This window comes from Aedes aegypti, chromosome 3 (genome assembly GCF_002204515.2).
Source record: "Aedes aegypti strain LVP_AGWG chromosome 3, AaegL5.0 Primary Assembly, whole genome shotgun sequence".
NCBI classification, from domain to species: domain Eukaryota; kingdom Metazoa; phylum Arthropoda; class Insecta; order Diptera; family Culicidae; genus Aedes; species Aedes aegypti.
The window spans coordinates 197,387,262-197,401,784 of record NC_035109.1 but is presented as its reverse complement, the minus strand read 5'-3'; the positions used below and the strand labels follow the sequence as shown (position 1 = coordinate 197,401,784).

General features: G+C 33.6%; 1 protein-coding gene across 12 annotated transcripts in view; it reads left to right on the top strand.

The window, feature by feature from the left end:
- The window catches only part of LOC5579528 (innexin shaking-B), a 277,178-nt gene that overhangs the window by 223,420 nt on the left and 39,235 nt on the right, over positions 1-14,523 (top strand). The window contains exon 2 of one of the 12 annotated variants that reach the window (XM_001647785.2): positions 8,386-9,019. The exons of the other annotated variants lie outside the window; for them this stretch is intronic. Within the exon in view, the coding sequence (XP_001647835.1) occupies positions 8,660-9,019 (360 nt within the window). The 5' untranslated portion in view covers positions 8,386-8,659. The remainder of the gene's footprint in view (positions 1-8,385; positions 9,020-14,523) is intronic. 12 annotated transcript variants of the gene reach the window in all.

The window sequence follows — 14,523 nt, the reverse complement described above, 5'->3', positions numbered from 1 at the left end:
AACCAATGCGACTACTTTCATGCGTTTATGAATTTTAGTTATGTGTAGTAATTAAGCGTGACATTTTAGTTTCTTCTTGGTTCCCTAGGTTCACCAAAATTCGTCTAAATCATTAACTTAGTGTTCTTATGCTCATTTACACAGTTAATCCATTTCCAACCATCGCATGAATTTGTGTGGCAAGTCAGGAAGTTTCAAAAATGCCTCAATCGAAAAAATCCAACCAGGCGGGAATCTCAAATCGAAATATGAATGAATGCTTTTTCGGATAGAAAATTTAATTCATGAGCTTTGAATATTTCAAATAAAACTTATTATACATTGAAATGCTGATAGCAGATAATATTCGACAAAAATGTTTGTTTGGTCTAAGACTATCATGTTTAAACAGTTCACATTTGCGATTCAGAAGAAAACGTTAAATATGTAGAATCATGTGCACAGACAGTGACAAAAGTTATAAATCGTCAAAGTGATCAATGAGCCGCAACAGTCAATTCTATAGTTCAATATGAGACATGGATCACAGGTTTAATAGGAACTATATGTATTATGATTAAAAATTGCTCAAAAGCCACATTTGGCGAATTATTCAGCTAATTTAAAGCAATGCAGATTGCTGCAGTACATGCGTTTCAGGCGGAATGTTGATTAAATGGATAACCATGATTAAGTTTACTTTTAAATGAAGTAGTATCCATCACAAGGCTGACTGGTTTTTCACCGATTTCATTACCGACATTACGAGAAAATCAAAATCCTTTGTAATCCGTTTCATATTTGTTTCGGTTGAATGTTATACTTCTAGCAAATTGGTTAATGGCTAATCAGTGTGTGTTGCAATTGAATTGCGTGGATAAAAACACTACAGTTGAAGTAAATTCCACTAAAACGCAGGCTTATTTTTTTTTATCTCTTTGGAAAGATATTCAAGAGAAAGGCTATATAAACAGTCAGTATTCTAGTAAGTCGAGTCTAGTAAACGACACTGAAGGCGGCCTTACAGTTGAGGTCGAAATATGCATATCTGTCAAAGGATACACACTCTAATGGAATTAAATTATGTAGTACTAAATTCTGTTTCTCATTTACTTAGTAATTGGAGGCGAATGACATTGAAGTTAAAACCTCCTTAATAAATAATAATAATAATTTACTTAGTAAGTATTGACATACTCACACTCGCTGATTCAATGAGCTCTTCCGCGAGACCGAATTCATAAGAGTTCTATCTGAATCTCATGCTTGAGTTTTTCGTGCAAAATCACTCAATCACACTCAAGCCATCAAAAATGATTCAGTCACGGACTTCACCGTCAAAAAGTTATGGAAACCGAATGTTGCTGTTTACGTTAAAAAGGATTACTATAATTCTTTTTATAATTATTGCTTTGTATGAGTAAACTGTGGAAATACGAAACAATGAGTCAAACAAATGAGCCAAACCATCTATGATTTTTTAACTGCTGAGTTGCGTGATTTACAACTCACGCATGAAAAATTTCAATCGTGAGTAATGAGATTTTGAGGTTCTCACAACACTATGAGCGGTAATGCTCCATTTCATGAACATAATATGTCATAAAAGCGCTCACAATTGTGAGAAAACTCGTAGTCAATTTAATTCCCATTCAACTTTGGTTTGTTTTTGTTTTACAGCCGTTGAATTCGACTTGTATGCACAGGGTTTACAAGCACTGCAAATATAGCTTTATATGATAATATACGGTTTATAACAGGGCTTGAGGGTCACAGTCAGGCTTGATAATGCTCCTCAACATCATTAGAGTTCGGTGAAGTACTCTAGACCAGCGTGCTGCCTTCGCTTCTTTGCGAGGGAGAAAAAAATGCTAAGCAGAGAGCCAACAAAAAATGAGCGAGGAAGATGCAGCACAAAACACAACAGAGTAAAATTCCATCAAAAAAGGGTGCTCTCACAACTCCCCGAGGACTGTTTGTTCGGGCGGCAGACTCAAGAGTTGTTTTGAAGTGTGAGTAAAGGTGTGCATCGTAACAAGAGAGAGAGAGTACTTGAAAAAAAATCCTCGCATTTTTTCGCACTCTCACTCGAATCGCTTGAGGATCTGTGTTAGAAATTTTGAGTTCAGTTTTTTCTCCTCAGAAAATCGTCAAAATCATTTTTGGCACTTGAATCATGATTCCGAGCAATCGGCAACAAAAACGCGTGTGTTGCGTTACGGCAATCTGACTCATGATATCATGAGTCCAAATCATGGTGTACTTTCATAAGATGAAAACACACTAGAATCATGATATCATGAGTCATAATCTAGTTTTTGGATTCTGATTTCTACCCGTGTGTACTTGTTAACACTGACAAACCTTTGAAAAGCTTATTTACCGCTTATAACTGTCCTCAGTGGTTACATGGGCCGTATAGGCCTGAGTAAAGCAAACACACTAAAATCCTTAATGCTCAGCAAATACAGTACACATATCTAGTTTATAAAGGTGACCAGAGGAACTCGGGAATATTCCAGTGGACGGAGTTAATCCACGGGGTCAGGTCGGGTAAAAAAGAGCTAGTTTTCGGAACATGCCAAGTTATCGTTATTTATTTGCAATGACAATAATTTTAATTTGCAAAAAATATTGAAAAAAACAGCTATAGATTTATTTGATACTAAACCGTTTCAATTCTCGAAAAGTAGAGACCAAACATATTAGTTTCCATAAGCTTGGCACAGATGGCCAGATACAAATTGGCAACTTTGTGATTAATTTGAGGCGTCCCAGGCAACCAATAAAAGGTTATTTGTAGGATCAATGAAATGCAGGAAATATTATTATCCAATACAGTCGTTTCTCAAAAGGTACATACTTATGCGTTTTTCTTGAAGTTCTTTGATATAGTGGCCACAATATAGCCGATTCCGGCAACCTGTCCAATTGTAGGGGCACAAAAACACAGCACCAATCGACCCCAGTGACCCGTCGTAATAACTTCAGCCACCGGAACTTTTCCGAGATCCTTTGGTAACTTAAGAAACTAGATATGTGTACGAGTATACTGACAAAATTCAAATCCGCTAAATATTCGTTGAGCGGTGAGATTTTTAGTTTTTTTTTTTCTTTTACTCATGCCTGTTCTGGTTAACGAAATAACTAACTCATAAAACACGACGCGACATTATTCAACATACTTATTGTTCTTACGACCGGTTTTGAACTTGCTGTTGCCCTGAGAGAGAGGGTACAGCTTACTGACAGTTGGTATGTTTTCTTGCCTTATTCGATGTCTTTTTTCATTTTTTTTAAGATTTCAATGTCTGCTCTGCTTTTCCAGTGTATGGTTTTCAGTGACAGTTGATGACAGATTCTTTAATCCTCAATCGCCAAAAACTTTAATCGCCAGATGGTTTTTATTTATTTACTATTTTATATATTTATTCTCTGGGCATATTTCTAAAAAAAATCGAGGTCGAAATTTTGAGTTACGCTTTTTTAAAGGTGTAACTGTCAAAATCGTCGTTTTTTAATACTTACATTAACGAATTATTCCAATACCGGAAGCTGTTTTGGAATGTTTTAATGTATGTTTCCATAATACCATTCAATATTATGAAGAACTATCATATATGACTGTTGTATACAGACTCAAGCGCTTCGAGGCATTACAGAGCTGTTTCCATTTTTTGATTACGAGATTGTCCATTAACCACGTGATCAATTTTATCGGATTCTAAGACCCCCTTTCTCGTGGTTTTTTGTCCACACAAAATAATGAGAACTTGCCTGGACCGTGGTCTTTGGCCAGATAATAAATAACACAGCGTAACAAAAAATGGCATTTTTGCGTGTCTCAAGGATTAAATTATGTGTCTCTAGTAGATTTGTGGTCGCTAAATCTGATGCCGTTCTCAGAAATGTCCCTGCACGTTACAATGTTTAGCTACAAGTCGCCAAAGTTGTACAAAACATTGGTTTTATTGATGTTTACATTAAAATTAGTGTATGATTCATTAATTTTGTTTGTGATCTAATCCAGCAAGCATGTAAAATAGAACTTTCATTCAGATATAATTTGGTTGAAAGTGCACGATAAAATTTAGATTAAATCGATTATTTCAACATACTTACATTCTCCATACAAAACTCTTTGTTTCTTCTTATATAGCAAAATACATTACATACAATTTTCATACTTTTAAGTATCATAATACTGCACTTTACAGATAAGCATTGTTATACATATGAAGTTTGAATTATGTGGCAAATTAAGCAATTAAATTGCCATACATGCTGGCAAACTTGCATGAATGTTGGCTGATATAGTCAAATTTTACATTTTCAACAATCAATATCTCAAAAACTAGACGTGCTATGATATTTTTGAAAACGGCAATGGCATTTAAATTTTGATGCTTGAGACAAAAACGTGTTCCGCAGTGTCATAATAAAGTTGGATTGCCAGAAAACAATGAAGTTGTTACTAATTTAACGCAACACATGAACCTATCGAATGGCTCGATATTGTTGTCGTCTAAGAGAGTCGGCTCAAAATTTCGACTAATGTTTTTTTTAATCTGCCCGTTTTACTGTAGTATTTAGAATTTAATGTAGGTTAACGTTCAAGGATTCGTCATTGTATTAATCGTCATCATCGAAACTTCAACAGCATTTTCTGTTAAAAACTGGAATTTTTTGACGAAAATGTGTTCACTGTGTTTCGGTTGGAGAATAGTATACAGTGAACACATTTTCATGTAAGCTTTCATGATTTTGAACGAAAAAACTGCTTTTGAAAATTCCAAAATTGGCGATAGATCCTGCCCCCTTAATGAAATTCTCGTAGTACCGTAATCCGGGGTATCATTGATCAGCGGAGTAACATTGATCGGAATGACTCATCTCGTAAGAAGTTCGTATCATCAATATTGATGGAACATTTTCAAATCATGAATAGTGCTTCATTTTCTTATATTCATGAGCAAATGAAAGTGAACATTTTTGCGAAAATTGCGTTTATCTTACGCGTAAATTTGTTAACTTTTCGAAACAATGATTTCAATGGGTAAAGATACACTACCGTAGATTCATGTCTCACATACGTTTTGCAAACGATATGAGCAAGGAAAATTAGGTTCTTATTAAAAATGGCATCGCCGCAAACGATTCCGTTGTCAAAACTGTCATTGGTATGCTCAATTAGGCAACATTAACGAATTACTGTTAAGAACATAGAATTCCCTTAGGAAATTGCCTACCTTTAGGCGTATTCCGTGGTTCGAGGTATTTTTAATTTTAAAATAACTCAAAAAGTATATGACTTGTAAGCGTTTGGCCTTCATATTCGGCTTCAAGGGCCATGATTTAAGTAAGTAACGACATTTTCAATACTACCGAACGTTGTTATAATAGGTGATCAATGTTACCCCATATCACCTAAATCAAAAAATCGCTTTAAACATTTTTTTAAACATCCTTAAATCTTTCAAAAAACAAAATACAATATATAGTAACAAGCTATAGGTGACAGTATTACGGTATCTGCGGAAAAAAAGCGTCGTGATAAGCCTTTTAAAGGCCACAGAAGGCATTTTTTTCGAACCTACTCCAGGCTCTACTGGGACACTTCAGTTTTCTTATTCCTCAAATGACCCACTATTACTTCTTCAATAAACTCATTCAGTTCGGATGCTTATGAAGCCATGTTTTATTGCCAAGCTCAAATTCATGTATCTCAATGGCAGTGGCGTTTTTTCGCATAAAGCAAGCACATATATTTTGTTAAATTTTTGTTGCAGCTGTGGCTTTTCTTTTTCACCACATGGATGTTTTAACAGATAGAGAAAAGTGGGACAAAAGTATCAGTGTGGCAAGAGTACGTCATGGATATACGAATCGTGCACATTTTACAACTGATGTACCTGTTATCAGAGATAGAGACCCTTCAATCGGCATCTTATTTTCATGCCAGAATGGACGTCTAACCAATCAGACGAAGCAGTATTGTTAAAATTGATGCTAATACGATGGCAAAAGCATCTTGTGTGTTCTAGTTTTTTTTCTCGCCTTTTTATAACATATTCAGAACGATACAAACTATTGATATTGCATTTTTATTCAAGCAGCTAATGTTTTAAAAGGGTTTGCTTCGTTTAATGAAAATCAAACCGACAGATTCAAACTGAAATTAATTTTCAATCGCATTTGACGAAAAGAGATAGCAATTAACAGAGGCGTTGATTTCACTATTTAAAAATAATGAAAATTACAGTGTAGGTGATTTACACTATGACTGAATGCTACATAATGTAAAAGATAAAACGACATAAAATGTATCCTACAACATGTATCGAGCAAAAAATATAATTGTATACGTCGAAGGACACGAAAACGATGGTATGGTCCGAATCCGAAGCTATTGTATTCAAAACACGACTCAAATTTACGTCATTCTTCTAGCTTATTTTATGTGCATCCAAAACAAGTAAATCACATGATTTTTTGGGAGTGTGATATTATATCTTTAGCTGGAATTCTTTTCACTAATTCAGCTTCTTGATTTCATCTGAAAAAGCCGGGTGTTGATGGTGACTCGACTCGAGTCTAGTACACGACACTGAAGACGGCCTTACAGTTGAGGTCGAAATACGCGTATCTGTCAAAGGATACAAACTCTAGTGGAAATAAATGGTACAGTACTAAATTTGGTTTTTCATTTACTATACTCCTGAATTGCTACAAATACCGGGTATATATGACTAATGTGCATTTTACTTGATCAAAATACAGCATATCAGCATATGTTACAGCGTTAACTATCGATACTTTGATTCGATAGCTGTGTCGAATCAAATATCGATATTTTCCTAAAACGAAACGTCCCTATTTCTACGTCGTTTAAATTATAGGTAAATATATGATTACTCTAATGAACAAAATCAGAATAGTATAGAATTGGACGTACTCCGTCTTTTCTTTTAACCAAGCGCCTTATTTATTACTCTCGTAATAAAATTCGTTTTAAGAGAAAAAAAAACCATCATAGTTTCACAAATTTTCCGAACCCGTTTTGTTTTTGCTCAATTTCGGAGCAATGAATAATGAAAATTTTTCATTGCATTGCACGTGCTCTCTGTATTGTGATGATAAATTTTTATGAGAATTTCGTTAAATTTGAACAAAAAAGCTGGTTTTTCATTTTTAATGATTGTTGATGATTGAATGATGGGCGTTAATCTGACGATTTATTAGCATATTGTTTCATTCTATTTAAATTTTTGTCAATTTTGATGTGATGATGTAACAAAATAAGTCCATTGGGCCAAAATAGGAGCCGGTGAGCCAAGAACTCCCCTTTTTCGAACTTCTATCGTAATATTTCGTTTAATCTATTTTTGAATTATAAATCAACCCAAACTTAAATAACACAAAGAAATAAATGTATTCATACTTCTGATTTGTTTTTTAACTTAACTGAAGAAAATCATAAATAACTATCATTTCGTTCCTAAGTTTATTCAATTTGATCAACCAGTTTAAAGGAGAATTTGAAGAGATGCATTTATCTTGCGATTGTAATTAGGATGAACCAAACAAAGGTTCTTCTTTCCTATAAAACACAACTTTCTATCAAAACAAAAACTTTTCAGTGTAAACGAAAAGCGACAGCCTAAAAGACACGTACAATGTATTTACAACTTTCTCACACTGATTATCATCAACGATTTTAATTTCACTTTCCACGAGTCATGCATTTGACGCTGAAACTCATCTCTATTGATCGTACATAATAAACCCCAGAATGGTGAATGGTAGACGAAGAGTAATACAATCTCTTAAACATCACTGTTTTCTTAGCACTTTTGTGAGTTGAATTATGAAGATGATTCCACAAAAAGCAACAATAGCTTATACTGTCAACCTGGAATGCCAATAATCGTGTCTACATATAACAATTTAATTTAGAGTTTTATGTTAATGCACCAGTGTGGAACACATTCTATGGGCACAACAGATATCCTTGAATTATAAACTAATTCGTTTCATATTCTTATTTTCTCCCATAAATCCTATCATTGTTTCAGATGTATGTCTAATTTATTCGCTGATCATCTTTCATTTTGGCAAGCCAAAGAAATAGCACAGGCATTGAAACGGTAATGGAAAAGAATTTCTTTATTCAAGAGTGGGGCTGGTTTGCGAGTGTCATGCGTATTCAAATAAAACAAAATCGTTATTCCTACTGAAAGTGCGATGTAACCTATCACTTTATAGCTATAGAAGCAGACAAATTGTGATTTTCCGGTATTGTACACACTTTATACGTGATCCTGATAATAGGATCTAAGACTCATATAGGTGAGAGTGTTTATTCAGCTTGTTGAATTTAACGGAAAAATATTGTTTACTCTCTAGAAGACACGTCGCAGTTCAAGTGCTTAACAAAAAATGAACAAATGAAATGTGAAAATGGAAAATATGTCACGTTGTTGCTCAATAAAGTGATCGTTATTTAATGTATGCAGTGAATAATGAAAAGCAATCAAAAAAAGATACATTTACTAACTTTCCAGAGACTTTTGTTGCATTTCATAACATGTTATTCAACCAACACATGCTTATGCTGAACAAGTGGAAACACAAGGAAGGTTTTTGCTGATCCATCGGTCGAACTGTCCAATTCCAAACAATGTTGGATATATTTCGTGGATTGAAAAACTTAGTCAAAATTAGCCATGTAAATACCGATTCACCTGTATTTCGACTGCACTACTCAATCACCGTGATGATCTTGATGGCATTTTCACTTATTGTAACGACGAAGCAATATGTCGGTAATCCCATTGACTGCGTTCACACGAAAGACATACCAGAAGAAGTACTCAACACGTATTGCTGGATACATTCAACATATGCATTGAAAAGTCTATTCCTGAAAAAAGTCGGTAGCGAAGTACCCTATCCAGGTGTTGGCAACTCAGATGGAAAGAACATAGATAAGAAAATATACAAATACTACCAGTGGGTGTGTTTTTGTTTATTTTTTCAGGTGAGTGTGACGAGTATTTTCACTTATTATAACAGTACAAGAATAATCCGCGAATGCAAGAGTACTTCAATATGAGCGTCCAAAATTCCCTCAACGTGAGATGACTGTGGATATTATTGTTGTTAATGATGACTGACCTCATGACAGATGAACTTCGGTCAAAATTTTCGTCTTCCAACAAAATTAATTCAAATTTTCAGGGTCAATCACAAAATCCTAGCTTTTGGAAAACATCGTTCCAAACATTACCGTGTTTCTTGATATATTATTTATTTTGGCTATATCGGTCATGCGACTCAAATGTAAAGGGAGTCTAGAGAAGATTTTTTCAAATGATGAAATGAATAGGTGGATAGGCGTCGCAAAAGAGCGACAAGATTGAAATTAATTAGGTGGTGAAAATTGCGCAAGCCATCAGGAAACCAATAAGCATCGAAGCATCCTGTATTTTGCCTAATTTTCCAGAGCTGTGGGCTTTGCTACCAATACAGGTAAAATACTGGAGGCTTCAATATCCTCACATACTGTCGACTATCATAGTTTGACACATTGCAAGCCATGTTTGGGACAGTATAATAAAATAACTACTGATGCTGAAGGCTATAATAGTATTCTCCGCAATAAATCCAGAATTACTCGGAATTTTTGAACGACCGTGAAAATTTATTGAAATTTCGTTAAAAGTCGGCTGAGAAACATAATTTTTATTAAAAAATCGATGTCAGCAACGTATAGTTGTGTTCAGATTAATAGTTCATTTTCATACAAAACTTTGACATGTTATACATTTGTTCCCGTATAAGCAAGAAGTTTGAAAATGTCCAAATATTGGAATAACTAAAATATGCATATTTGTAATTCACTGTAAAAATCGATTACTCATATGGGAACAAAGCACAAGGAAGGTTGTCAAAGTATTTTGTATAAAAAAAAAAAAAAAAAATATATATATATATATATATATATATATATATATATATATATATATATATATATATATATATATATATATATATATATATATATATATATATATATATATATATATATATATATATATATATATATATATATATTTATATATAAAAGGAAGCATGTCAAAGTATTTTGTATAAAAATCCATCTCCTCTACTATTACACATCTCGACAAAAATTAGTCGATCCAAATACACAGAGACACGTCACCACGGGCTAAAAAATGCAAAAGTTATGTAAATAATGGCGTTTTCAGAATGTCTGTCTCAGGAAGTTCTTAGAATAAACTGGAACATTTAGCATTTTAGATTAAAATATCAAATTTAATCAATAACCCGATACAGTATTTTCAGGAGCGCAGAATTAATGTAGTGTCGGTGTTCCCTTAGTAGACAGTCCCCTTTAGTCGCACTAGAGGCTTTTTATGTTCATTTTGCTAAAAATCGTTGCAAAATATTTTTTGACGTGGAGGTCAGGAGCTTTTTATCTAAGTAATAATGATAAACAGCTCGTTTTTGTTTAAAAAAAATAGTAGAAATGAATAGTTTTGCTTAAAATTTAAGCTTCCTCGTAATTATAGTAGACCTATTGTTCGTAGCACTACAAAGAGAAACTATTTTTATTGCACAAAATATTTAATGAATTAAGAACTCTTGTCACATCGAAAGCTTTTAGACCACACTTCAAAGAAAGTTTTTTTTTCAATACGGATTTGATTTGTATTTTGCCTACGCCGTGAAGACAGTGCTACTATAGGAACAAAAAATATAAATAGCACTACTATAGGCACATGTGTTCCTAAAGTGGCACAATCGATAATAAATACAAAAATATGAATTTTCTCAGTTGCCATATTATTCCAACAAAACCAAGATAAAAAGCTTTTAGATTATGTAAAAATAATACAGCTGGCTTTAATTTTCGATTTGATACGAATATTTGTTCTAAGCTCTTCGGCTTTTGATACATCGACCCTACTATTTTATGTTTTGAACTTGAATTTCAATATTGAGAGATATGCATAGGTTTGTCCGGATCTCTTCCTTTGTGGAGCTGTCCTTCAAATGTGTATAGGGTATCCCAAAAAGTATGGGTACGACTTAGATAACGAGAATCATAATATTTTTCCAAACAAATAAATATTTTTATATGTTTTTCTTGGGGCGTTGTATATGCTACATGTAAAAATTTTGTTCGATAAAATAACCTTATAGATTGATTTTTTTAGAAAATCAATTCTTATATAGCCAGCACAAACCCTACTTTTGTGTTTTGTTGGAACTTAACTAGTAATTAAGGTTTTTTTTTATCAAAATCCTCAATTATTATCCTCAAATATATTTTTCTTTATGATCTAGCACAAATTTCCTACAAGAAAGTCGCTCAGAAATAACGCGATTTGTGCAAAACTGATAAGAGGAGCGTCTAGAAATGTAACACCATAAACAAAACAGGTAAACAAAAAATAGCATAAGCAGTAGAACGCTAGTGGCGCTGTTATCATAAAATAGAAATATTTTATTAATACTTACTATTGAAGTTTTTATTGTTTGTTTAGTGCCATATTGTAGAGAATGTTTTATTGTGGTTGAAAAATTTGATTTGACACTTATAGACCCGGTACTCAGACTGTCAGAGCGTGGCAAACTAGATGTTGGTCACACGAACAGTCGCGACATTGGCCTTCTACGGCTAATGCTTCTACTTGCATGCCGGATGCCATATTTCGAAGAAGTATTTTATGTTGAAAATGAAAACCCATAGAGTGTTGTAAATAGTACAACGCGCCACTATTGTGCTTCTTTTGATATATTTTAGATTCTCACTTTTCTGTGTCTGTTAATCAGTGTGCGCCAGGGTGAATCTCTTGTCATGGTCAGTGCGTTTTTTTCCTGCTTCTTCTTCTTGGCATTACGTCCTCACTATGACAGTGCCTGTTTCTCAGCTTAGTGTTCTTTCGAGCACTTCCACAGTTATTAATTGAGAGCTTTCTTTGCCAAAGTTGCATTTTTTGCATTCGTGTACGATGATACTCTATGGGCTGGGAAGTCAAGGAATTTTTTTTATGAAATGATCCTGGACCAACCGGGAATCCCGAGCAGAAGAAAATAACTACTGAATACCAAATTGAGGTATTCCATACCAGATAATTTCCAATACTTACAACCTGAATGAGGTATGAATGAGCCCTGCATAAGAGGTAAAACATCTCAAATAATACCTTCTGCATATTCTACAAATACCAAGCTGATAACTAGATCAAGTATTGTAATACCTAAATAATATATAAATATAAATATACATAATACGTTATAGATTTTCATATAAAAGCGATTTTTTTCAATAATAGTTGAATACCTCCAGCAGTCCTCAATAGCTATCGAATACCAAAATTAAGTATTTTTGATTGTTTTAAATATGTTTTTCAAATACCATTATAATACCAAAATGAGGTATTGACAACTGAACAATACCTAATTATGGTATGATACCATAATAAGATATGCATAAGTTATTGCGAGTTATTCTTTCCTCCTCGGGATGGAATCCACCCGGGTAGAGCAAAATTGCAAATGAATAATAAAATTTACCATTAAAATAGAATGTTTGTTTTTCATCTGTTTGTTTGATATAAGAGTAGAATAACAAAAATAATTATTAAATTCGTATGGCATAAAAACTAAATAATATCATATTTTGCCTTTGCAATAACAAAAATATAGGCAACAGTAAATAACAAAATATATTATTATTTAGATATTGATAACGCTATAATAACTAAATAAGCTATTCACATGTACATCAAAATAACAGTAAATTTAGTTCTTTGACTTAAATATCCAAATTTAGCATAATCGAAAAATATTGGTTTGTTCTCATGCATTGTTTGAATACAGTTTTCAAATATCAAAATATTGACAAATTTTACTGCGATGGCGAAGTTTTTTATTGTTAAGATATTTTATGTGTTTTACTATTTGTGCAAAAATACCAAATTTTATCATGAGAGTATATTTTGTTATTGATTATTTATCAGATGACTTTCAAGGATAACAGACCAATGACAAATTTTCATTATTTTATTATTCACCTCTACCCGGGCATACACCTTTATCATGGCTTTTCTTTGTAGCCGCGGACTCTAACCGCTAGAGTCCGCGGCTACAATCATGATGTAATACTAGAAATACGCCTATTTGGCTTACTCAGATATTTTTTGAGGAATTTAGGAAAATAATGATATTCAAAACCCGGCAATTGGCATAATTAGGATAAGTGTACCAGTTATGGACATAGTGGTTCCCTATTTCGCCATACGTGATAACTTGAATCTCTTCAAATTTTGAAATGTTTTGTGTGTTATAGTAGTAAGATTTAAGATATACCTGGATGTTAAAACATCCAAAAAAATTAAAAATGTGAAAGTTATCAAAATTTTACATATTGCCAAATAGGGAACCACTATGGCCATAACTGGTACACTTTCCCTAGCGAAATTTAAAAAAAATATTTGTGAACACTAAGGACTTCAGGAAAAATATTTTGACAAAATTAAAATTGTTGAGAAATATGGGAAATTGTCAAGATCAATTAATTATGTATAGTTAGGATTTCTAATGGAAGCGACGCGCAACACGATTGATCCTGACCGCATCACCTGTCCCCGCAGGAGCAAGCGACACGGCCAAAGGATCAAAAACTACTAACGCGATTCGCGATCCTCGACACTGTTCTAACCGCATCCGGCCAAAGGATCAAGCACTATTACCCGAGTAACACCCAAGTTATAATTGAGGCAGAATATCTCTTATATGACCAGATCTGGTTATATAAGAGTTATTCTGCCTCAATTATAACATGTGTGCTACTAGGGTAACGCTATTGAGCGATCCGCAATACTGTTCTATCGCGTTACGCGAGCGCATGATGATGTGAATGCTTTTCTTTTGTTTTGAAAATGATTTTTTGATCCATAAATTGAAATTTTAAAAGTTGGAATAATTAAATTATCAAAATGTTACCATTACATTTCTGGATTATCTTCGATTCTGGCAATTGTTTGAATTTCTCAAATTATATCAAGTCTAATTTTGTACCCGATCAAGCGTTCGCGACAAAATAATAAAAAAAATGGAAAATTTTGCTCACATAATTTTGAAACGAATCCATGCCTTTTCTATGAATATCAATTCTAAAAAGTTAAAAAATCAGGATTATATGATTTTGCTACGTAATAATTCATTAGATAATCGTTCCATTATCTAACCACTACTCACAAAACGGCTCCATCCCATTACCCCGAAAGCCATTACCCCGAATGGATCATTACACAGAACGCCACTACACCGATTAGCATAAGATACCGAGCAGTATCTTGTTTTGCAGCAAAAATTTCGACCCTACTATTATACTTACTGGGACAGTGCCTGATTCTCAGCTCAGTGGGCTCTTTCGTAGTTCAAGGAATCATTCACAAATTTCAAAACGCCAAAACTTGCCATTTTTGAAACCTACCCACCCCCTCGTAA